The 25,240-nt window shown below is 34.3% G+C and overlaps 2 protein-coding genes across 5 annotated transcripts; one reads left to right on the forward strand and one right to left on the reverse strand.

Annotated features, from left to right (window-relative positions):
• Positions 1-294: 294 nt before the first annotated feature.
• Positions 295-9,893, forward strand: LOC110684070 (uncharacterized protein At3g17950-like). 4 transcript variants are annotated; one of them, XM_021860467.1, is made up of 6 exons: positions 295-501; positions 2,521-2,683; positions 2,792-2,883; positions 2,957-3,131; positions 7,307-7,456; positions 9,144-9,893. In XM_021860467.1, exons 5-6 carry the CDS (start codon positions 7,385-7,387, stop codon positions 9,630-9,632), a joined length of 561 nt encoding a protein of 186 aa, XP_021716159.1. In that variant the 5' UTR covers positions 295-501; positions 2,521-2,683; positions 2,792-2,883; positions 2,957-3,131; positions 7,307-7,384; the 3' UTR covers positions 9,633-9,893. The 4 variants fall into 4 exon arrangements, with proteins under 4 accessions (XP_021716159.1, XP_021716161.1, XP_021716160.1 ...); XM_021860469.1 differs by lacking the exon at positions 2,521-2,683; XM_021860468.1 differs by lacking the exons at positions 295-501; positions 2,521-2,683; positions 2,792-2,883; positions 2,957-3,131 and adding an exon at positions 6,691-6,998.
• A 10,164-nt stretch (positions 9,894-20,057) lies between these two features.
• Positions 20,058-23,514, reverse strand: LOC110684071 (putative E3 ubiquitin-protein ligase XBAT31). Its single transcript, XM_021860470.1, has 8 exons — positions 23,329-23,514; positions 23,176-23,235; positions 22,996-23,067; positions 22,598-22,719; positions 22,351-22,491; positions 22,146-22,253; positions 21,429-21,690; positions 20,058-21,130 (listed from the first exon to the last, which is right to left on the reverse strand). Exons 1-8 carry the CDS (start codon positions 23,512-23,514, stop codon positions 20,753-20,755), a joined length of 1,329 nt encoding a protein of 442 aa, XP_021716162.1. The 3' UTR covers positions 20,058-20,752.
• Between the last annotated feature and the right edge of the window lie 1,726 nt (positions 23,515-25,240).

Below are 25,240 nucleotides of genomic sequence, written 5' to 3' on the forward strand. Positions count from 1 at the left end.
TTTAAAGCTTATGTGGTATGCAAAACTAATTTGACAATTAATTTACCATTAGAGTTGCCCTAAATATATTTGTAATGAGCTATAAAAGAAGAAAAAAAAAGGGTTAATTGGTTCCATATGACGTGGATAATTGTGGTTTTACAAGGCTTTGTTCCAAAAAAAATTTGGCCCAAACCAACACGAACATAATCAATGCCTCAAAAAGTACAATTTGGTTTACGATTCAGTGTGGTATGTTTCTACTTTCTACTCTAGGAGCAAAAAAAAAAAAAAAAAAAAAAAAAATAAAAATAAAAATAGAAAAAGGAAAAGAACTGGACCTTATGTTGAATTTGTGTTTTTTGGGCGACTTTTAGTGAATTGGGCTTTTAAACATCAATTCAAAAATATTGATACAATTTCAGATCCTACGAACTCAAACAGAAAGTTTCAGTCAAATAGTCGGTGTTTGATTCCGATCAACTTGACATCCCCGGCATTACCTTAGGCGTCATTGTTCCGGTAATTCTCTGTCATCTTTTTGTACTCTCGTTTCTAATTTAGGGTTTTAGTTGTTTGTTCAACTATTTTTCTTCTCTCCTTTGCTTGGTAGGATTTAATTAATTGATGTTTATCTTGTGATTGAATTGGATTAGAATGCAGACATTAGTATTAATATTGATGAATACTATTGTCTGCAATTATTCTGATTAATTTTCGGTTATAAAGACAAAGGGCGGACATTCTTGATATCGTGAACCATCAACAAGTAGTTGTTGTATTTACTCCGAAAATAAAATTGTTAACGTTAATAACACAAATTACATATATCAGTCCTGGGCTTTCCTGTTAACTTGAGAAGAAGCTTTCTGTGTAGTATGAACTACGAAGTATATTTTAAAGCTCATTTGGTAGTTGGTTATAAATGGTAGTAATAGAAATGAATTGTATTTTAAGAGTAAATTAGGGAAGAATTTAACAATGTAATCCTCATGGTGATGTAATTTCATTCTCTAGCTTGTATTTTCTTCAATTACCATCCATTACCACTCGAGACTTTGAGCGGAGGTATTGGGTGGGAATGAAAATTTATAAAGAAGTATGGACAATTTGGGGCAAACTAGCATTGCCATGGGAATGATCCTTGAATTTACTTACAAATTTACATACAAAGTCATCCTCATTAACATCATTTATAACCAGTTAGTCAGTCACCAAACGTCCCATTAGTGGTTTCTTAAAATTGGGATTAATTAATGACAGGGCTGTGACATTTACTATTGTAGTGTACGAATGGATGTTCTTGTGACTATAATGCTGACCAATTTGTCAAGTGTTAATTTTGAAACACCAAAATATGTATTCGTGTAGACTGTACCATATTTTGGTTAGTTTGTATGATTTTTCTGACCTTTGTGTGTGCGCGTGTGTCTGGGGGGGAATCTCGGGATCAAATGGTGCTATTATCGATATGGTTGATGAGAGGTCTTCTGGTTAACTGAACCTGAATTAGTCTTCAACTCTTCCGTATATTATTAGGGGATGAATGTTAAACTTGTAGTCATAATAGATTTGGACCATAATTGAAACGGTGTCTAGTAATTTCAGATTTAATTTTAACTCACATTTTTACTAATTTTTTGAATCGGAAGTAAAAGCTCTGTTCCTTATTCCTCAGTATCTTTTAGCTACAGACTACAGTGAAATGACGAGGGGTAATTTTTTGTATTTTCGTTGAAGCCGTTGAACACTATTTGAACATGCTTAGGAGCTGTCTTTGTTTCTAAATTTCAACATGCATCAAGAGCATGTATATGCCTATCTAAATCGGTGCATGCGCTGCTTGATTGATTGAGTATTACATCAATGCTGGATTGATGTTTATTCAGGCAAGATCTAGAAACTATTGCATGTCTTTGTTGTTCTGTTTACATTTTTTTCCGGAAGAGGAAGAAGCATTTGGGCTTATGGCGAGCTCTTATTTTATTCTTAATTTAGGTTGAATATTGGTTTTTTTTTAATGGATGCTGACCGGTTTGGCTCAAGGTGTGAAAGAAACGAAGAATAAGAGAGGGTTTTGGGGGTGGAGAAAGGTAGGAAGAAGGATAATGACTGGGAATCAGGAATAAGCATAGAAGGAAAGATGATGATTGAGATGATAAAGAAGAAAAAGGGAGCAAAAGAAGAGAATTAATTAATCATTGTTGGTATGATTGAAAATGTGGAAATTGGGGAGTGCAAGCGGAGGAGTGAAGCTTACAGAGCACTAGAGCAGCAAAGAAAAGTTCTGGAATATTTGTCGACAGGTGAGTTTTGGAAAAGCCACCATTGGCACCATTGGTTCATGTAAAAGAATGTCATTTCTAGTTTTTGGCTGTCGTGACACGTTGATATACCAGAAGTTTTTGGCTGCATTCCTAGTTTCAAAAAATTGAAAATTTCAGTTTTCTGTATGTTGATCTAAACAGCTAAAACATCCTACTGTTATTCATAGTGTGGGTAAAGCTATTCCATCCACAACTTACAGTCCATTATTATTAGGTCCAAGTGAATATCCATGGGGCTGGGACTTGAATGCGGTGTGGCAAGAGAGTGAAAATCCTCTTCTCTTTCAGGCATAGGCACTTTCTGCTTCTACAATATGATGGTGCTGCTGAGAATCTAATGCTGTTATCTTATTTTAATCATTGAAATTGTGCCAGTGGTAAGTAAGCTATACGAAATAGCCGTGTTCAGTTTGGTCTATTGTGTGATTTGTGTCATGGTGTTGTAGCTTGTTAACGTTGCTTCCTTTGGGGTCTTAATCTTCCAGGGGATTGTCTTAGGTGCCTACTGGGCGATTAACTGGTGAAGCAGAGAAGAATTATCCAGTCAAACTTTATTGTCTCTAAGAACCGGATCCATGTAAAGTCTGAACCTTTCTCTTATATGTAAATTACCTCTTTATATGTAAAGTCTGAACCGCAGAAGTTTTCAGGGTCCTCTCATGAATCTCAGATTGCTATACTACTGAGGAAATGCTGAAGTTCAGGAAACCCGAAAAAAGAATTTTCATAAAAGGAGAAGCTTGACATAGAAGCTCTTGAAGGAGAAGCTTTAGATCTCAGTATTATTTGTCGAATGATTGGATAACTGGATTTGTCACTTTGAAGGTAATCGAGCTCGAAAGGCTCCTTAAGTCCTTTTAATTCCCCAATAATAGGTCTTATGCAAATTAAATTTGTGTACTGAATTGTGTGTGGTATTGACTGATATGTTTTTTAATTCATTAATGTTTGATAGAAAGCTAATTGGTTTCAAAGCTGATTTATTGTAGGTGGTCTTATACATTGCTGTTGTCTGCATTGATTGGGAATTCTTATGTCATTCCATTGCTGAATCTTTTGGGTGCTGTAACTATGTGTTATTACTTATTAGTGTGATTGTAACTGTATATTTCATGACTGGCCGAATCGCCGTTAGATTCTTGGCCATGTTTCTCATATATTGCCAATTAAATTACTAGGCATTGTCAAGCACTACTCAAGCAGTATGCTAGTATATAGTTAAATGAAGTTTTATAACTTTGGTTGGTTGATTTTTTTTTTTTTTTCAAATTTTAAAGAACTTCTGTGCAAACTGTAAATTAAAGTTCCATGCTAAATGATAAATTTTTTTTTTTTTTTAAAAAATGTTACTATATGCGGTTAATATGTACATTTACAATTACTACGGTATTTGTGTAGTCAATTTTTTCCGAAACATAATTATTATATTTTCGATAGATTTACAACTTTTGTAAAAAGTTGACTTTAATGAACCAAACAACTAGCCTGTAAGTTGGATCAATCTTTTGCATGTTGAATTTTAAGGCAACGCCATATGCCATGCAGATGATGGTCAGTGGTTGCAAAACTTTCAATCAATAGCAGTATGACTGGACCATAATGTGAGACTTGGTAGCTAACTCATTGAGAACTGTCTAATCTTAACCTTTTCTCTTCTTTTTTTTGGTCTTTTATATTTGGAAAATTTGTTAGTAATTCATATTAGAAAATACAAAATTAATGATCTTAATTGTTGTCTGTATGGCTAGTGTATGCCCCTGGAATCAATGCTTACCCTTTTTTTTTTAGTAAGAATTAAAATTTAGCAAAAACACTAAGAGACCCTCCTCACACAGGCTAGGATTGAAGGATTATACACATGGTAATACAAATCAATAAGATGCGACTTCTAGGCATAGTGTCTGATAACGTGTTTGTGTTGAGAACCCTAGTCATAATATTGTCATTAAAGAACCTAATTTCAGTTGTAATTTTTTCTTAGAATAATCATGATCAAAATCCTTACCACATGCAATTAGAGTTTATTGGTTGAAGTTTTATGTTACTCGAATGATATATCTTTATTAAAGTGATTTACACATCGTAATTATAATGGAAGAAGTATAATTCAATTAATGACCTAAAGTAAGTAAAGCTATAAAGATTTAGTTACCTGCCTTAACACAGGACCACCATTTGGTGGTGTGGTTATCATCGGTTAAATTAGTGAAAGATGCATTGGGTGGACCATTGACCATAACCAAAAGTTGTTCAGTACAACTATTAGCTAATTACTTGTATCTATTTTTTGCCAAAATAAAATTACTTTTAGCATGAAAAAAAATTATAAAAATTAAAAAAAATAAATCTAGAGAGAGACTGTTCAGGTATCATTGCTATGATGCTATCCAGCAACAGCAAAAGTGGACCTCAATGGCTCAATTAACCTCACCTTTTTGGCATCTTTTCTCTTGGTAGGTCCTTTCTACTCAATCTATGGCTTTATGAAATCCTTCTTATTCCTTAACCTAATCATGATATGATATGTCACCCACTTCAACAGGGTTATGGTCTTTGGGTCCCTCGTTCTTGTATAATTTGCTTTCGTAATTAGTTTTGTATCTAAACAATTCGCTGAGCAATAGTTGGTAGGGGTTTCACCTTATGACGTCCTTGAGATCTAAAGGTCTGATCCCTAACACTTGTGGTTCATGAACAAAATTTCAATGATTACAATTTGTTTAAGAAACAAGTCTTCTAATTTCTTCTCACCTGGGTTTAATGCGTCTGGTTGATTCATGTGACTAAGAAGAGAACTGAAGGAGTTGTAAACAAGCATGGAGTAATTAAATTTTGGACCTTCATTTAATCTTTATTGTTGCATGCAATTTATCATTGGATCCATCGTAAATGTCTTCGTTTTCACGAATATTGCATGTCCCACTTATTCAATTTAACTAGTTGTGTAAAGTATAACCAACCAATTTTGACTCCCTATTTTAGATTTTGAGTTTTGACAGTAGAATCTTCTACATAGTTACATTGTCATATAAACAAGTGTACTTCAATCCAGTTAATTGTACAGAAATAAACATAAGTGAACAGATGACATTTTTAAATCAAGATTTAGGCGGTTTTTAGCATATTTTCCTGTGCTTACATCTCTACCACTCGGAATTTGAATCAAACACGATTTAACATTTTTACTTATTAATGATTATTAATAATGGTGAACATACCGTCCTACCATCCTCATTTTCTTAATCTTTCAAATTGAGGCTTTTTTTATTATTATTATTTTTTTTTTTTTTGAGAAATCCACAATAGTTTATTGACTTTTAAATTGGGTATGAAATAAAATTGTAATAAGCATTATTACAAAAAAATAATAATAATAATAATAATAATAAATAAAAAATCTTATAATAATGAGATCATCTTGCATTCCCCTTCAAGATAAGTGGAATGAGAAACAATTATGGACTAAATTATTGAGATGAGTTGATGTGCTCCATGCATGCACATTCCCTTATAAATTGGATTAGATAGAACAAGGTATTGTGATCATTATCCTTGCCTCCTTGGCTCCTTGCTATAGTATTATTGTATCAAACCTTTTAGAACCATATTCATCAAAAAACAATAAATTCCTTTATATTTACATTTTGATATCAAAGTTCAAAATTCCTTTGTATAACAATAATAATCTTTACATGGATTGACAAAGTATAGAGAATATTGATAGCTAAAGAGTATAGAATGCCAAGTAAAAAAAAAAAAAAAAGAATGTGTCACGATTCTTTAAGAATTACTAGTAATAATAATATTTTACTACGAAATTAGGAGTTGTAGATATTTAATTATGCTATCAAGATCCTCATACTTGACACCCTTCATATTTTTACGAGTTTTTGACTTAATCATCTTCCTTATTTTAATTTAATCTTAATATTATGCCTTTTAAAATTAGGAGCATATTGTGGATAAAATCTCATATCTTTAAATTTTAGTGTGATCTATTATTTCTTATTTGACCATCATCAAACTCTCAATCTTCTTTTGGACTTGTGTTGATCCGTCTTAATTGCCCCATGATTTATCACATCCTTTTCTGATTTCCATGATTAGTTGGTAAATTTAGACCTAATGAAGTTGTTAATATGTACAATATAAAATTCCCAATTGAGTGTTACATTTTGGCAAAAAAGAAAGAACAATTTTACTACACTTCCATAGGCATCAAGCCTTGGAAAAAGTTTCACTAGTACATTAAAATAAAGCACAAAATGCTAAAAAAAAAAGAACTAAACAGCATTGTCATTTTAATTTTTAACAGCATATGCAAAATTAGCTGAATAACCCTTTAACTTTTTACCTTTTTCCCCCTTTATTATAATTATAAATTGTCTGTGTTACCAAATTATTCTGTTTCCTCTTTTCAGTCAACAAATGATATGTCCATATGCTAATTGGTTCCTCTTTTTTTTGACTCTCTTCCCTTCTTTCTTTCTTTCTTTTAATTTTTTTTTTATCATTTTTTTTTAACTTTTAATTTTTAATTTTATCACTCCCATTTCTCACACTACTCTCTGTTCCCTGCTCCTGAAAGTTGCTAAAATCTGTAACACTTCACCACCTTCCTTTAATTTGTTGAACAAGAAAAGCCAAAAAAGGAAAAATGACAGAGATCTTCTCCTCTTCTTGTTGATTGAGGTGACCATTCCCATGCATTTTCTACTATAATACTTCATTTCAATCACTCTCTTGTTTTGCAGCTATGGCTGCACACCAGGTATTTGTTAAATCGTCTTCTTTTTTTCCCTAATTTTTAAAAAAATATCTCATTTTTCTAAATGGGTTTTTCATTTTAATGAAATGGGTATCTTTATTTTCTTCACCTTTTTACAAATTAATTGTGAAATTGTTGAATTTTCTCTCTACTTTCTGGGTTTTTTTTTCTGGGTGAAATTTGATTTCTGCCGACACTAAATTAGTGAAAGTTTTGTTTTTGTTGAGTGCAGGAAGAGGGTTGGCCTCTGGGTTTGCAGCCATTGAATGTGAGAATTGGATTAGGAAGAGCTCGAGATTATTTAGGGTCAATGTCATTCAATACTACAATGCTTACTGGTTCACCAACTTCTACAGATTCTTCATCTGATTTAGACACTGAGGTAAAAATAAACTAATGTTGCAGAATGTGTTGAAATGACATTAAATCACTGATAAAAACTGTATATTCTGCTTTCTTTTTCACGTGCTACGATTGAAATTTGAGGAATTATTAAGTTTTGATGTTTGATTGATGTGATTTTTCATGCATCTCAGTTTTTTGTTTCTTGCAGCTTGTCTTCTTTTGGATTGTTATACTCCATGTTTGATATAATTGCTAATATTCATAATCAGTAGGCTGAAAGTACAAATTTAGGTGATTGCTGGTATAAATTCACAGTTGTTGCTCTCATTATTTACTACTCTAATTAAGTAATTATGCAATGTGATGCTCTCTTTGTCTCAAATTACTTGATCATATGATAATCAGGCTATTAGCACGCTTTTTGAAAAAGTAGAGGAGAAATGGGTGAACAAATGTGAGACCCCAATGAAGAAAAAGTAGAGAAAAAAAAGCTAAACATTCTGGAAATGAGACAAATAATTGTAACAACCCAAAAGGGAATATGGGGCAATTAAGTTAGGATTGACTGATTGAGGGAGTATGATAATGTTGAGTTTTTATGTGGAAGAGAGTTTTGCCCTCTTGCTACTAGTTTGTTCAGAATGTGTCAGTACAGAAAACATTTAGTTTCACCTAAAAGACAAACAATGTTCAGGTTTATATTTTGTTTGTTGGATTTTTGTTGAAAACGAGAATTGGAAATTCCTTGATTACACTAAATCCAATTGTAAGCTTAGAGAGTGATGAATGATTAATTTTGTGTGTAAAAGCTCTTAATCTCAATCCTGTAGGCTATACTTTGCCACACCATGACGGCATGACTTCCTTCATATAATCCTTATTAGTGATGGATCACTGGTGAATGTGGTTCATCAAGTTCCAAGAGTGCTTAAACGAATGTAAATGTCATAAACTTTTTCCCTTGATTAACATCAGATAAGATATCGTCTTGCAAATGTGATGAATTATATTGTGATGTTTAGAGAGTCTTAAAGCTTCTAATTCATATTTACCACCTCCTACTGTTTTTACTATTTCACTGCTGTTAACCCGGTAGAGTGTTATATCAGCCAGGAAGGCTAATGCACACATTTCCGAGGGTGGATATTCAAGGGCATTTTTCGGTAGTTTGTGGTAGATACAATATTAATATAAGATGCCCTGAAAATATAGGGAGATACTTTTAAGGAGAAAAGGCAGTGAGAGTGGATCTATGAGTCTGACTCACTCTCAGAGATGAGTGAATTCTTTCTCCTCTAGTAGTTGTTAATTTTTCTTTAGTTAAGCACATGATGAGTAATGATAAATTTTAATTTTATGTATTTAAATCTTATGATCCTGATAATCTGATATTTAAGAAATTGTACTGTGTATCTCTTTCATTTTCTGCTTTGTTAATTAATTTGTTGGCCAAAGATTTAGCTTTTATGGCGCATGCCTGAGATGAGTAACTTTCTCTGCACATGAATCATGATACACCATTTTGGATTCTACTTTAACTTGCCTTCATGCTGAGGTTGTCTAGGCTTGAGGAAATATTCAGCCCTGAGTTCTAAGTGTATTCGATGTTGTTCAGCATTGCAGTAAATATATACCCATGTATCACATGGTAGCTGCTATGTTATATTAATGGCTTATCTCAGCAAGCATTTCTGAATCATTTCATGCTTTAAATTTCCTTGCAGTCCACAGGGTCCTTCTTCCATGACAGAAGCATCACATTAGGAAGCCTTATTGGAGTTTCTAGCATTCTAGAACTTTCTAGAAGATCAATAAGGGGAAGAAGACCAGAACCACTCAAAGTCAAGAAACCTTGCAAGGCTAAACCTTGGATCTTCTCTCTTTGCTCAAGGGACAGTATAGACGTCAAGAGTTCTACCACTAACACCCCATCCCTTGGCCAGTTTCTTGCAGTGGAGAGGAGGGCGGCTAATAATGAGCACATGAGAAACCAGAGCCATAATATAGAAGTGCCAGATGAAATTTCTATGGCCCAGCCCATTCCCCAACCAAATTCGTTATTTATGGATGGTCGAGTTGCTCCTCCTCAATCAAGCCCCCAGTCTGGTTCAGAAGGTGAGGGCGGTAACAGTGGAGGAATCGATCATGGGAACCATCATGGGCATGGAGTTCCTGTGTTATTTTCATGCATGTGTGGGCAGGATACTCAGTGAGTTAGCATACTTCATCTTTTTATTGGTTGTTAACCATATTTGTGTGTTCGCAATGTTACGTTGATGAAATTTCATAGCAGGGTCCATGGATAAGTTTGTGGCTTTAGGAAGATGGGCATGTATGTTGTAGAGTTAGGTACATTTGTTATTCCTATATGCAGCAGTTTCCTTGTCTTTTGTTCATTTTGCCTGTCATTAAAGAGTGAATGTTGTGTATGAGAATTGTTCTTTTTTCCACCTAAATACTGCTAACTTCATGCATGTGTGATTCAGTTTGACATCAAAAGTTTAGTACAGAAATACATGATAGCAGATTAGTAGTAATACCCAGCCTCAATCTCTTGCATTTATATACACTATGTTTCATTCTTGGCTAAAAATAAAATACCCATCATACTTGACCCGAAACTAGATAATTGATTGGACCCAAATATACTTCGACCCAATTTGAAAGTGGACCGGATTTTTATTTTTTATTTTCATGAATATAGTTTTCCAATAGACTGGAATGACCCAACCTAAGTTAACATAGATTGCATGATTCTTAATTCATCAATATTGTTCTCAACTTATATAATATACTCTCATGCAGTCATGCTCCTTCAGGTGAGTTAAACTTTTGGGACTATATTATTTCATTCAATTTGTAACATAAAATGTGTTCTCTTAAACTAACTCCATCATTATTTATTTTCATACGGAGGATATGCTAGATTTTCTTGGTGTGAGTGACAATATTGTGGTCCTAATTTGAAAGATGACCTAGTACAGTAGTAGTAATCACTTGTCAATATTAACAAAGAAACAAACTCTTAAACTTAATTGACTGGTCCATTCATTACTACAACAGATCTCCAACTTGAAGAAGGATGATAGCAAAATAAGAGTTGGAGCACTCAAAGATTATGAATGAATGCCAGTAATTAAAGGGAGAAATTATGACATTGACTCCATTTTTATGGTCCCCTTCTTTTGCATACGTGCCTATTTCTTCAGTAAGAGACTAAAATTTCCGGTTTCTATTAGCAAAAGTGAATGAAGAATACATGGCTCGAAACTACGGAGTAGTTTACATTAAAGACATGTACAAACACGGTTACACGAATATGATAGTTATGAAATTTGTGTGTTTATAATTTTATATAGACGTGTCAATATTCAATATATGAATTTGGACATATAAACTACACAAACTACTAGACAAGTTTGTGTTATTAAGGCCAAATACAAAAGTCTAGAGATCTTGCCTACTTGCATAAAACACCACTCTTTTATTTTGTATTTTAAACTACGGATTTTTTATTTTTATTCTTAATACCTTTATAAATTATAGATGTGAAATGGGAGTTTCATAATATCTAAGAGAAGGGCTAACTAACTCTACCAAATTGGATCACTTCCCTTGATATTGATTGGCTATCTTATTGGCCTCAATTTGGATCTTGCTGATAATGGGACATGAGGGATCCAAATACGGAGTATATGCATATATACATTTTATGTGAGCTAGGAGTTTCTCATTAAAATATGGGCTAACTAAATCCCTCTACTAAAACTCATCACTTACCTTCTCAATGATTGGTTTTCTTATGCTAACTTACCCCAAAATTAAATACTAAATTAACAATTAACAATGTAAACAAAGTTGTTTCTTTTTTAGAGAATACCCAACTTTTGTTTTTAGACCGTTTTTAAAAAATATGTTCATATTCTATTTCTGTTATAATTAGCATGGTCTCTAGCTTAGTCTATTCACAACTCTTCTTTAAAAACAAATCTACTACCTCCGAATAATATTATATACAACTTTGGGGTATTATTTGTTAGATATAAAAAATTTCAAAGTTGTAATAATATGATCCGGAGGTAGTATAATTTAATGCGAAATTAAGTAAAGAAAAAATTGGAGCAATTTTTAAAGTACCAAGATTTGATGTCATCATAAGCAACTAGGCAACTAGGACAAGTGTGAAACCACCACCAGATATTTAAGGAGGCTTTATAAATTATAATCTCTAATATCTATTCAATTCAACTGATCCCTCCTTTTCATAGATGTCATTGAGTTGACTTTAATTTGTGTAAAAATTAATATCATCTGCCTTCATAATTAATTTTTTATAGACTGTAGTTCTAAACAATTTATAAATGTCGCTCAGTTTACACTTGGTGATTCTCCTTTCGACAACTTAGAAAAATCAAACCTTGACCTTTTCAAGTGAAAAATTCAACTGGACTTGGATTACTAACGTAATAAAGTCAATTATTACATCTTCCATTGCGTGTAAGACAAATTAACATTCTGTTACATTGTTACGGCGGGAATAATACGAGGCATAGGTGTTTTCACACTAACAATACTCCGTTTAAATCATATATTTTACGATCCAAATCTAACGCTTAATGATATCATCTAATTTACGATTATATGTTAGTCATCCTACCTCGTACTTCAACGTAGTACTTAGAGCTGTCAAAATTTGACCCGACCCGAATTACCAACTCAAACCCAATTATTAACCGAACGATCTGAACTCAAAAAAATGGTAACCTAAACCCGACTTGACCCGACATGAAACCAACCCTAGACCCGAGTATGTGAGACCCAAACCCGAACATGAACTGACCTGGAGATGACCCGACCCGAATGTAACCCGTAAATTATTGACCTGAACTGAACCCAACATGAACCGAAATAGACCCAACCCGTTTTAACCCGTCAAAACTCGAATTTACCCCGACTTGTTACTGACCTGACCTAAATTCAACTCGATCCGTTCCTAACCCAACATGTTACAAACCCGACCTGAAATCAACCCGACTTGTTATTAACCTAACCCAAATTCAACCCGACTTGTTATTGACCCGACCCGAATTTTACCAGACCTATTACTAACCCGACCAAAAAATTCAACCCGATCTGTTACTAACCCGACTCGAAATCAACACGACTTGTTATTGACCCGACCTAAATTCAACCCAAATTGTTCCTGACCCAATTTGAAATCACCTTAAATGCAATTTAGACCACCTTATTATTGTTGATCAAAACATTTTCTCTAAGAAGACCAAGTCGGTCCAGGCCAGCAAAAGAAAGGACCATCTTCCTCAAATTTAAGAGTTAAATATAGTATATATTTGTTGGATGGACAAAGGAGATAATTATCATCCTAAATAATAGACTATAGTTCCCTAGTATATTGTCATATATATTATAGTCAAAGGAAATAATTAGCTTGATAAAAATGAGAATCTATTTATAGTTAGTTGAACCCAAATATGACCTGATTGGGAAATAACACGACCTGATTGTAACCTGCAAATTATTGACTTGAACATAACCCGATTTGAATCCGAGAATGACCCGACTTAGAAATAACCCAACCTGATTATAACACGCAAATTATTGACATAAACCGAACCCGACTTGAACCCGAGAATGATCTGACATGAAAAAGACTCAACCTGATTATAACCCGCAAATTATTGATTTGAACCTAACCCGACTTGAACCCGAAAAATGACCCGACTTGAAAATGACCTAACCTAATTATAACCCGCAAATTATTAATTTGAACCGGACCCGACTCAAACCCGAGAATGACCCGACCTGATTCTAACCCGCAAATTATTGACTTGAACCGAACCCGACTTGAACCCGAGAATTACCCTAACCTGTGAAAACCCGAATTAAACCCGACCTATTGTTCACCCGACCCGAATGTAACCCGACCTGTTATTATCCCGACCCAAACCCGATAAAAAGTATATATGACCCGATGTGACCCGACTCAAGCATGACCTAACCCAAACCCGACCCGCATAGATTATGGAATTAATCCGAATTGACCCGAACCGAGTTGACCCGACACACTCTTAGCGACCCAAACATGACCGTTTATCCAAATTGACAACTCTACCAAATACCTCCAAAATTTTCTCAAAAAGCGTGGATATTAACCTTCAATTTTGGAATTTTTTTTCACTTTTTTTCATCCGGATATATAAATTTCCGAAATGTTTACCATGGTCTCTAATACTCTTTGAGAGTCCAATTGACTGGGTGGAAACATCTAATTTGCCTTTAAACGACCAATTTACCAGTTTACAACTTGTACCGATTTTATTAACTCAAGACCACCACGAATATTTATGACGACATATAATGATCATATATGGTTCCAAACGACATTATATGACCATGAGATGTATCCACTAAAATCTCAATTCTTTTCGATACATGGCCCCAAAACATTCAAATTACTCAAAAAGCGTGGATATTAGCCTTTAACTTTGGAAATTTTTGACTTTTTTTCGCCCGGATATAAAAATTGCCAAAATGTTTACCATGGTCCCTAATACCCTCCCGGAGTACAATTGGTTGGATGGAACCATCCATTTTGCCTTTAAACGACCAATTTACCTGTTTACAACTTGCACCGATTTCATTAATTCAAGCCTACCACGAACATTTACGACAACAATTAATGATCATATATGGGTCCAAATGACATTATATGACCCTGAGATGTATTTCCTAGAATTTCAAGACTTTTCGACACCGGGCCCCGAAAACTCCAAAAATTTCTCAAAAAGTGTGGATATTAGCCTTCAATTTTGGAATTTTTTGACTTTTTTTCGTCCGAGAATAAAAATTGTTGATATGTTTACCATGGTTCCTAATACCCTCCGAGAGTCCAATTGGGTGGGTAGAACCATCCAATTTGCCTTTAAACGGCCAATTTACTAGTTTACAACTTGCGCCGATTTCATTAACTCAAGCCTACCAAAAACATTTATACAACATATAATGATCATATACGGTTCCAAACGGCATTATATAAACCCAAAATTTATCCCCTAAAATCTAAATGTTTATCGAAACCAAGCTCCGAAACCTCCAAAATTTCAGAAAAAAACGTGGATATTAACCTTAAATTTTGGAATTTTTTTACTTTTTTTCGCTCGGAAATAAAAATTGCCGAAATGTTTACCATGGTCCCTAATACCCTCCGGAAGTCCAATTGGATGGTTGGAACCATACTATTTGCCTTTAAAAGGCAAATTTACCGGTTTACAACTTGCACCGATTTAATTAATATACACAAGCCTACTACGAAAATTGATGACAATATTTAATGATATGGTTCCAATCGGCATTATGTGACCCAGAGATGTATCCCTTAAAATCTCAAAACTCTTTGACACAGGGCCTTGAAACATCCCAAAATTCTTAAAAACCGTGGATTTTAATTATGGAATTTTTTTAATTATATATTTGAATTTTTTCGACCAGATATAAAAATTCCCGAAATGTTTACCATGATCCCTAATACCCCCGGAAGTAAAATTGGGTGGGTGGAACCATCCAATTTGCCTTTAAACGACCAATTTACCGATTTACAACTTGCACCGATTTCATTAATTCAAGACTAACACGAACATTTATGACAATAAATAATAATATATATGTATCAAATGTCAATATATGACCCTGAGATATATCCCCTAGAATTTCAAGACTTTTTGACATCGGACTCCGAAACCTCAAAAAAGTCCTCAAAAAGTGTGGATATTAGCCTTCAATTTTGGAATTTTTTGACTTTTTTTCGCCCGAGAATAAAAATTGCCGATATGTTTACAATGGTCCCTAATACCCTCTGAGAGTCCAATTGGGTGGGTGGAACCATCCAATTTGCCTTTAAACGACCAATTTACTAGTTTACAACTTGCGCCGATTTCATTAACTCCAGCCTACCACAAACATTTATACAACATATAATGATCTTATACAGTTCCAAACGGAATTATATAAACCCAAAATTTATCCCCTAAAATCTAAAATTTTTTCGACACCAGGCTTCAAAACCTCCAAAATTTCTCAAAAAGCGTGGATATGAGCCTTCAATTTTGAAATTTTTTTACTTTTTTTCGCTCGAAAATAAATATTGCCGAAATGTTTACCATGGTCCCTGGTACCCTCTGGGAGTCTAATTGGGTGGGTGGAACCATCCAATTTGTCTTTAAACGGCCAATTTACCGATTTACAACTTGCATCGATTTTATTAAATCAAGCCCACCACAAATATTTATAACAACATATAATGATCATATATGATTCCTAACAAAATTATATGATCCAAGATGTATCTCTTAAAATTTTAACGCTTTTAGACACCGGGCTCTGAAACCTCCAAAATTTCTCAAAAAGCGTGGATATTAGCCTTTAATTTTGGAATTTTTTTCCTTTTTTTCGCCCGTAAATAAAAATTGCCGAAAGGTTTACCATGGTCCCTAATACCCTCTGGGAGTCCAGTTGGGTGGGTTTAATTAACCATCCAATTTGCCTTTAATGACCAATTTACTAGTTTACAACTTGTTTTTAAACAACCAATTTACCGGTTTACAACTTGCACTGATTTCATTAAATCAAGCCTACCACAAACATTTATGACAACATATAATGATTATTTATGGTTCCTAACGGCATATATGACCCTGAAATTTATTCCCTAAAATCGCAAGGCTTTTCGACACTAAGCCTCGAAATTTCCAAAATTTCTGAAAAAGCGTGTATCTTAGCCTTTAATTTTTGAATTTTTTTTACTTTTTTACGGCCGAAAATAAAATTGTAGAAATGTTTACCATGGTCCCTAATATCCTTCGGGAGTCCAATTGGGTGGGTGTAACCATCCAATTTGCCTTTAAAGGGCTAATTTACCGGTTTAATACTTGCGCCGATTTCATTAAACCAAGCCAACCACGAACATCTATGACAACAAATAATGATCATATATGGTTCCAAACGGCATTATATGACCCCCAGATATATTCCCTAAATCACAAGACTTTGCGACACCGGGCCCCAAAACCTCCAATATTATTTCTCAAAAAGAGTGGATAGCCTTCAATTTTGGAAAATTGTGACTTTTTTTTTGCCTGGAATAAAAATTGCCGAAATGTTTATCATGGTCCCTAATATCCTCCGGGAGTCCAATTGGGTGGGTGGAACCATCCAATTTGCCTTTAAATGACAAATTTACCGGTTTACAACTTGCACCGATTTACCGGTTTACAACGGCCAATTTAATTAACTTGCACCGAACCCAACTTGAACTGAAACTGACTCAAACCCGTTTTAACCCATTAAAATCCGAATTTAACCCGACTTGTTACTATCCTGACCTAAATTCAACCTGACCAGTTCCTCACCCGACTCGAATTTAACCTAATCTGTTACAAACCCGACTCGAAATCAACCCGACTTGTTATTGACAAGACCCATATTAAACCTGACTTGTTATTGACGTGACCCGAATTTTACCAGGTCTATTACTTACCCGACCAAAAAATTCAACCCGATTTGTTACTAACTTTACTCGAAATTAACACGACTTGTTATTGACCCGACCTAAATTCAACCCAAATTCTTCCTGACCCGATTTCAAATCACCTTAAATGCAATTTAGGCCATCTTATTATTGTTGATCAAAACATTTTGTCTAGGGAGACCAAGTCGGTCAAGGCCAGCAAAAGAAAAGACCATCTTCCTCAAATTTAAGAGTTAAATATAGTATATATTTGTTATATGGTCAAAGGAGATAATTATCTTCCTAAATTATAGTTATAGTTCCCTAGTATATTTCCATATATATTATAGTCAAAGGAAATAATTAGCTTGATAAAAATGATAATCTATTTATAGTTAGTTAAACCCGAATATGACCTGACTTGGAAATAATGACCCGACTTGATTGTAGCCTGCAAATTATTGACTTAAACATAACCCGACTTGAATCCGAGAATGACCTGACTTGAAAATGACCCAACCTGATTATAACCCGCAAATTACTGACTTGAAACGAACCCGACTTGAAAATGACCTGACCTGATTATAATCCGCAAATTATTGACTTGAACCGAACCCGACTCTAACCCGAGAATGACCAGACCTAATTCTAACCCGCAAATTATTGACTTGAACCGAACCCGACTCGAACCCTAGAATTACCCTAACCCGTTTTAACCCGTGAAAACCTGAATTAAACCCGACCTATGGTTCATCCGACCAAAATGTAACCCGACTTGTTATTAACCCGACCCAAACCCGATAAGAAGTATGACCCAACGTGACCCGACTCAAGCACGACCCAACCCAAACCGACCCGTATAGGTTATAGAATTAATCCGAATTGACTCGATCCTCTCTTACCCAACCGGTTTTCCCGAATTGACAGCTCTAAATTAGTACTCTCTGTGATCCAACCTAATCCTAGCTAGCTAGCTGGGCTCAAGAAAGATAAGAGGCCTTAACTTGCCTAGTTAAAGTCACCAACTTTGACCCAACTAACAAAAAAGCTAAGAATGATCCACTTCTTACATTATTAGCTTATCTCGCTTATATTGGAATGTCACTAAATGTTTGTTTTTAGCGCAAATAAAGGTCAAACTTTTAAAAATCAATAGATCTTCTTTTTTTTTTTTTTTTCTTTTTCCTTTTTATTTCAATGATTATTAAGGTGCTAACAATATTATGCCATAGTGATGGCACAACTTTTTAAAATTATTCATTCCAAATTACTACTTATGCTAGTATACATAAAAATGATTCTTCCAAATCCATGAAATACATCATTTTGCAACAGTGGTAGAAAACGGCCAAAAATTACTTGAAATATTATGGAAGCTTTCTACCATATATAGCTACATGTTTTCATTTTAGATCAAGTAATTCCTAATTATACCGATTAGTACACCGAGAATCAAAAGGGATTGCACTCGTCTAAAATAAATAGAAAATACTTAGCAAATAAACCTCTTAATACTTGTGTAAGCTTAACTCATCATAATCCTTTAGAGTCCAAATTAATTAACCATGATCTAACAAACAAGGAATAGAAAAGGTCGTAAGTAGTTTTGTAGATGACTTAAATTGAAAGATAGAGACTAGAGAGTATGAGATAATGAAAAGAAAACTGAGCATTTAACACAAAGCATTTGGTATAAGTTTAGTGTGTTAGCAAAAAGAGCAGCAAACTTGAAATCTGACTAGTGAGAAGACATGCGTCATGTATAAGACACTGTACGGTGATCTGTCCTTAAAACAAATCAGAGGGCCCACTGGCCCACGACATATTCTTTACTTAAAGCAGCTTATAAACGTGTACATTGTCAGTTTTGGCCCTCCTTTGGCCCTATTGTCTCTTGCCCATGCATCTCACCCATGGTCCGACTTGGCACTCCCCATCAACGTATGAGAGAGGTTAGGGACTCCTGATAATGACGTTGGATCCAATGACCTTTATAATTTGGGGGATTTTCTCTATGGCTAGTTATATTGTGTAGCCCAGAAGCTCGGGACTACTGTTACTCCTAATCAAGTAACCCTTAATCGAACTCCTCAAGTAATCCTTGACGAAGTAACCTTGGAACGAATCACTCAAGTAACCCTTAACCGAGTAACTACCAAGTTATTCGAGTAACATATCCAAAGAGATGTGATAGACTGTATAAATCGAAGTCTATCTCATATGGTCATCCACAATTATCCATGGAACATAAATTAAACTAATATATACAATTAAATTATGTATCAAAAAATAATAAAAAAAATTATGTGAATGAATATGTATCACTAGTTCATTCATAGGTCAAATATGATCTACAAGTCGTTATCAAGTCAATAATTAAATATCTTAAAGTTTTTAAAATTAGAACAAATTATCCAAGAGTCATTTTCAGGCGCGGGCAACGGTGGCAAAATAGCAAAGCAAAAGTGCCCCATATATTGGTGATGATGAAAGTAAAAGACAACAATTTTGATAGGTACAAAACTACGTGTACTTTTGACAATTGTATTTCATTTACTGATTGATTTTTTAAAGACATTTCACATTCATAAGATAGTTTTAAATTTGGAGAATATTATCAAATTATTTGACCCTATTTGTACACGTTCACATGATCTCTTCACCTCTATTATGATTCATGAATTGGTTCGTCTATTCTTGTAATTTTCTTCTCAAACTTCTTGTAGATCTTGTTCATCATTATCCGCTACTTACTGGATTAAACTAGTTCACCTAAAGTAGATGAGATCTAGGTTTAAGGATGAAGAAATAGCTACCATAAATTAATCAAGTTGTCAATAATTATAATTATCTCTATCTCAACCACCCATGTCAACTCATGACATACCGACATATGAGCGCAATATATACAACTCTTTATTGAGACTATCTCATCCTAATTTATTACTCCGTAGATCATATTAAAAGTTACCACTTAAAAAATAGGTAAATTGTAACCTCAAATAAATTTCTTTTTTTCACTGTATAAGAAAGAATGTCAAACATAAAATAAACTTTCCCACCGAATAAGTACGTACATCCACTAACATTGTAAGCATCTTTAATGAGGTAAACCTGAACCAATAACTCAATAAGCATATCTTCAACAATAGATCTCCGTACATCTTATTTAATTTGTAAGATCTTATTTTATTGCAAACCAGAAGTTCAGCCTTGATATAATATACATTGTATTGTGGCTTTTACATCATAGAAAATTAAGTAAAACAGTACTTGCCCATGATCCCTCTTTTACTCCTACATCAAGAGGGGAAATGAGGGCGAGGAGAGAAAAGGTAAAGACTCGACGAGGTAGAAGGATGAAAGGTAGGTGATGAACCCACCATGTTTTTTTGACTCTTACAAAGGGTCTAACCAATGACGTTATCAAATCGAGCAGCCATTGATGAATAAATATTTTCTCTAGAAGGTAAAAAAAGAATTCATGCTATCTAAGGGACTGGTAACAGTTTCTACTGACTCCCCAAAAAAAATTTATGGTTCGCACTTCATTTGAATTCTAAGCAAAGAACAACAAAATAATGACCCGAAAGAACAAACTTACCAAACCAAAGTTTCCCCTCGCAATCCTCTTCCTTCATGCTTCCTCTCTGCCCTCATTTCCCACATCACATTTTTTTGGCATATGCAGTTTCTATGTATAGATATTTATATAATTATAAGGTCACCCAAAACAGGTTCTTGGAACGACCACGACTGACCTTTTTAGCACCTGTTCAAAAGCTCGGACCTTTAAATGCCAACAATTCTCTATTCATTTGGCTTATCAATCAACTCATCTGCACTGATTCTCCCTGAACCTCGAGCACTCATCTTCCCAAAGGCCGAGAGGCCCTTGAAGCTGCTACTACCCTCACTTAAGTTCCATGATCTCCTCGATTTTCTTGACTTTGAGGAGCACAAATCAATATCATCGGTTTCTATGCTTAACTTAGCGACAACTAAACGAGCAATGTTGCTCCGACAAAACGGGCAAACAGGTGGATTTACGCTTGCTGTTGTTGGGTTTGGCTTATTATGGCAGCAAAGAGCTAAGGTGCAATGAGCGCACATTCGATGCCCGCAGTCTTGGACTTCAATTGTACAGACTTGGTCAAAGCATATGCAGCATAGTTCCGATTCACTAGTCTGCAATTATCACAATTAATTTCATCAATTCCAAAGTCCTAACCATGCTGACTAACAAACATTTTTGAAATAACAAAAAGCATTTATAAACAGCAATTTCAAGCATCATTAGCATCAGTCATTGTGGAGATGATCATTATTAAACATCCCTTATTGCTTGTGCATTTAGAATAACCACCATACTCTTCCTATCATTCTGACATATAATGTACTTAGACTGATAACACCACCTTATAATTTGTTTCCTCATCACAATGTTACCAAGTTCAAAAAGATGTTGAAGAAGCAGTATGTATACCTCTGACAAACTATCATCAATTTCCCCACTATCTGAATGTGATGGAGAAGAAACTGAGTAATCAGTTCCTTTTAAGATGGTCTTCTCCCTCTCCCTATTGGCCTCCATTAGAGCCCGTTCGAGTAAAACTTTGGCCTCTGGATTAAGATCACTAATGAACTTTAATGGTGAAGGCCAAACAAGAGGCTCTGCTGATGACGGATTTAACAAGGCGGCACATGTCCCGTGCTTATGCTTTAAAGCCACTAGGTATGGTATTCTCCTGTAAAAACAGGTCGAACAACAGTCAGCACAAGCAATTAACTCAACTCAAAAATATAATACGAGGATCTATTTAAGATTTCAGCTTTGAGATAATTTCTTCTTATTTCAGATTTTTATTCACTTGCGATTTCAATAAAGGAACTATGAGCATAGTAAACGGGAAATGCCAACATTGGAACATCTAGCTTTAAACCATAGATTACTTAAACAGAACATCAATTCTGAAAATGAATACAAGTTTCTTATACAACATGATACATTGATACTCCCTCCATTTCCTATTGTTCTACTTAGAATCTTTTTGTGAGAAAGATTTGGTCAGAGAAGGAAGAGCAATATGAAACGGAGGGAGTATTACCAAATACACGGGATTTTGACATCTAGAGAATCATTCAACACAGAATTTTTAAATAACAACAATCAATAAAGAGAAGTATGGAAAGAGATCCATACCCAGATTCATCTCTTTGCAGCCGGTCCGCGCCCCATGCAAGCAATTCACGGATGCAATCAAGGGATCCGCCCCGCGCAGCCAAATGTAGTGGAGTGCTCCCAGGATAGCTACACACAATAATTCCAAACCACTTTAGACAAATGAAATCTCAATAGTGCCAAATTCAACAAATTAGGTACACCTTTACAACCATCCATTACTCACCCATATCCTCCAGTAGAAGCACAAACTAAAGCCCCACAATCAAGCAAAATATGAACACACTCAGGCCGTCTTTGACGGGCTGCCAAGTGTAATGGGGTAGCGCCTTTTCCATCTCTAATATTCACAAATCGAGCAAATCCCCTGAAAATCCACCTCAATTGTTACCCCAATTTCATCCAATAATACAATCTAATTTCAACAAGATACTCAGATTATTAAATTAGGTTGGTGTTTATAAGAGACATACCAAGAAATGGCAACATGCGATGTACGGGCGGTAGAAATAATGAGTTTTAGACAATCTGAATGCCCATAATAGGCAGCATAATGTAAGCAAGTTCTTCCTCGCAAAGAATCAAACATTAAAATCTGAAAATATCCCACAAATTATCATATTAGTATCACACTAATTTAACTTCTCAACTACCAAAACTTTTAAAACCCAAATCAAATTTTACCCAAAATATCATCAAAGTTCATATTTTTTGCTAAAATATCATCATAGTTCACATATTTTTGCTAGAAATTACATGAAACTTACTTGAATATTGCAACTTATTTTTTCAATTTCAGACAGATTTTTCCCATATTCCCAAAAATTAGCAAAAAATGAGAAAGTTATGGATAAAATGAAGATTGACTTACATTGGCTCCTGCATGAAGGAGCTTCTCCACACACGAGATTTTCCCGTGTATAGCAGCCATCATAAGAGGTGTCTGTTGAATCATTCAACCATTAATCAACAAATGAGTCAACCCATTAATTTTAATTTTTATTATTATTAGAACAAACAAAAACCCCCGAAAAAACTAAATTAAGCTCACCTGTTTATGACGATTTAAGGCATCAAGATTAACAGATCGTTCCAAAAGCCAAGAAACAACCTAAAAAATGTCCAAAAATCCATCTTTAAACAAACCCACATTCCAAAATCAAACCTTTAAAAAAACCCAGAAATCAATTTCTCATAAACCCACCTCGATCTGACCATTAGAAGCAGCAACATGAAGCAAAGAGTTACGATCATAGAGAGAAAATTCATGTAAAAGAGAAGGGTCATCTTCTAATTCTGATTTTAAAGCATCTAAATCACCCATTTGAGCTGCTTTAAAAATCCCATTTTCATGGTTATTAGGAGACGCACAGCTCATCCCCTGACCCATTTTTTATTCAGTAAGATAAACCACCAGGCCGTGCACCAGAACCACCGTGCACGGTGGTGGGTGGCGTAGGATTGATGAAAGGGAAAGTGAGAAGGGTGGTTTAAAAGTAGGCCTTTAGTCTAGTATGTATACTAATACTAGTTGGACTAAAATTGATAGAGGAGAGAGAAATTTGGGGCACGGGCAGTGTGGGAGTTTGGGACTGCCCGTTGATCTAGAGAGAGAAAAGACTGACCGTGTGGGGTAGTCAGAACTATGGACTGACGACGGGCAGATAGTCAGATATTTCCGGGCAAATTGCTCTTTTTTATTTATGTTTTTGTAATGTAATTTTGAGTGGGTGATTAGATTCCTTGAATCATTTTCATTGATTGTATTTAAGTGGATATTAATTAATGATTCTTACAAATTTTATGGGCCTAATCAAAGACTCGTGTCAAGTTTGTCCCCTCTTTTTCCCTTTCCTCACGGCCTCATATCAGAAATAGTACGATGTAATTAAATAACATCAAATACAGATTCATTTTAAGTTATAATTGCATTGTTTTAAAAAGTTCGACTCATTTAATATCCGGCAAGTACATATTATGTACACAATATAGGGTTTAGAAAATATGGGAAAGGCAAGTGAGTATATATATAAGAAAAATACAGGCAAAGTTAAAGAAAAAACATGTAAGTGATGTGAATACAAAGATGGATATAACTAATTGATACTCGTACTAGAGTAAGTGAAAAAGTATATGGTATGAGGGTAAGAGCGAGGGGTGAAACAATAAAGGGTATTCACAAAATTTGAAGGACAAATTGACCAAGCTAGCTATGAAAAAGCTCAAAACCAAAAGTAATTTAAATTTCATAAAATAAAGAGATTCTAATACTAGATACTCGGGTATATGATAAGATAGTCTTGTAATAATTCATTATAGTTATGTATTTCATAATATGTAAAGTAAAGGTTCATTCGAGATAAATAATAATAATGTGAGTATCATGAATTCATGACTCATGAGTAGGTACATGTTTTGGTTTTCATTTTTTCACTTTAGGGCAACGAGGGGTTTAGCTAGTTTAATGGGCTTGAAAGGTTAAAAGAATTGGTGTTTGAATTGTAATGAATACTCTCTTTATTACTCGTTCAAAGGATAAGATGGGTGTTTGAATAAAAGCTCAATAATAGTCAATAGCTGCCAATTTTCTTGAGAAATTTTTGTTCTTGATGAATTATTTACTTCTATATAAATTGACTCATTGACCAATGGATAACTGCTCCTATAAAAACATACTCCTTAGAAATGTTAAATTGCTTTTTATTAGTCTTTATAAAAAAGTTGCACTTGTAAAAAAATATTGTAATTGTCTAACTTACTTGAATTGTTCAAAAAGAAAGAAAAAACCTTGTTTAAAAGGTGTAATTGATAGTATTATTTTTTTCTTAACAAGTAATGTATTAACAAATATCATTAAAGTACTACGAACAATAAAATGAATGTATTATCAGTATAAAATTGTTTTGCGAGTGAATAAATTCTACAAAGAGTATTATCAAAAGCTCAAATGGGAAAACAATAGTAGACCGAATAATAGAATAGCTACGCACGCAAAAGGTTGTTGGCATTCTATAACCTCCTAATTTGTAAATGTAGAATGATGAAATATTTGGTACGTTAACAAAGTCTTTAGCAAAAACATTAGCACATATAGATATAGTAATAACCCCATGCGA

The sequence above is a fragment of the Chenopodium quinoa genome, unplaced genomic scaffold (assembly GCF_001683475.1).
Source record: "Chenopodium quinoa cultivar QQ74 unplaced genomic scaffold, ASM168347v1, whole genome shotgun sequence".
Taxonomy (NCBI): Eukaryota; Viridiplantae; Streptophyta; class Magnoliopsida; order Caryophyllales; family Amaranthaceae; genus Chenopodium; species Chenopodium quinoa.

What these genes read in the sequence shown, in the direction of transcription:
- LOC110684071 (XM_021860470.1), bottom strand. Translation starts at nt 23,514, where the DNA reads ATGGGTCAGGGGATGAGCTGTGCGTCTCCTAATAACCATGAAAATGGG. An exon ending in CTTCTAATGGTCAGATCGAG is followed by an intron (nt 23,236 to 23,328) that starts GTGGGTTTATGA and finishes GACATTTTTTAG; the next exon opens with GTTGTTTCTTGGCTTTTGGA. An exon ending in CCTTAAATCGTCATAAACAG is followed by an intron (nt 23,068 to 23,175) that starts GTGAGCTTAATT and finishes ATGATTCAACAG; the next exon opens with ACACCTCTTATGATGGCTGC.
- LOC110684070 (XM_021860466.1), top strand. An exon ending in CATCTGATTTAGACACTGAG is followed by an intron (nt 7,457 to 9,143) that starts GTAAAAATAAAC and finishes ATTTCCTTGCAG; the next exon opens with TCCACAGGGTCCTTCTTCCA.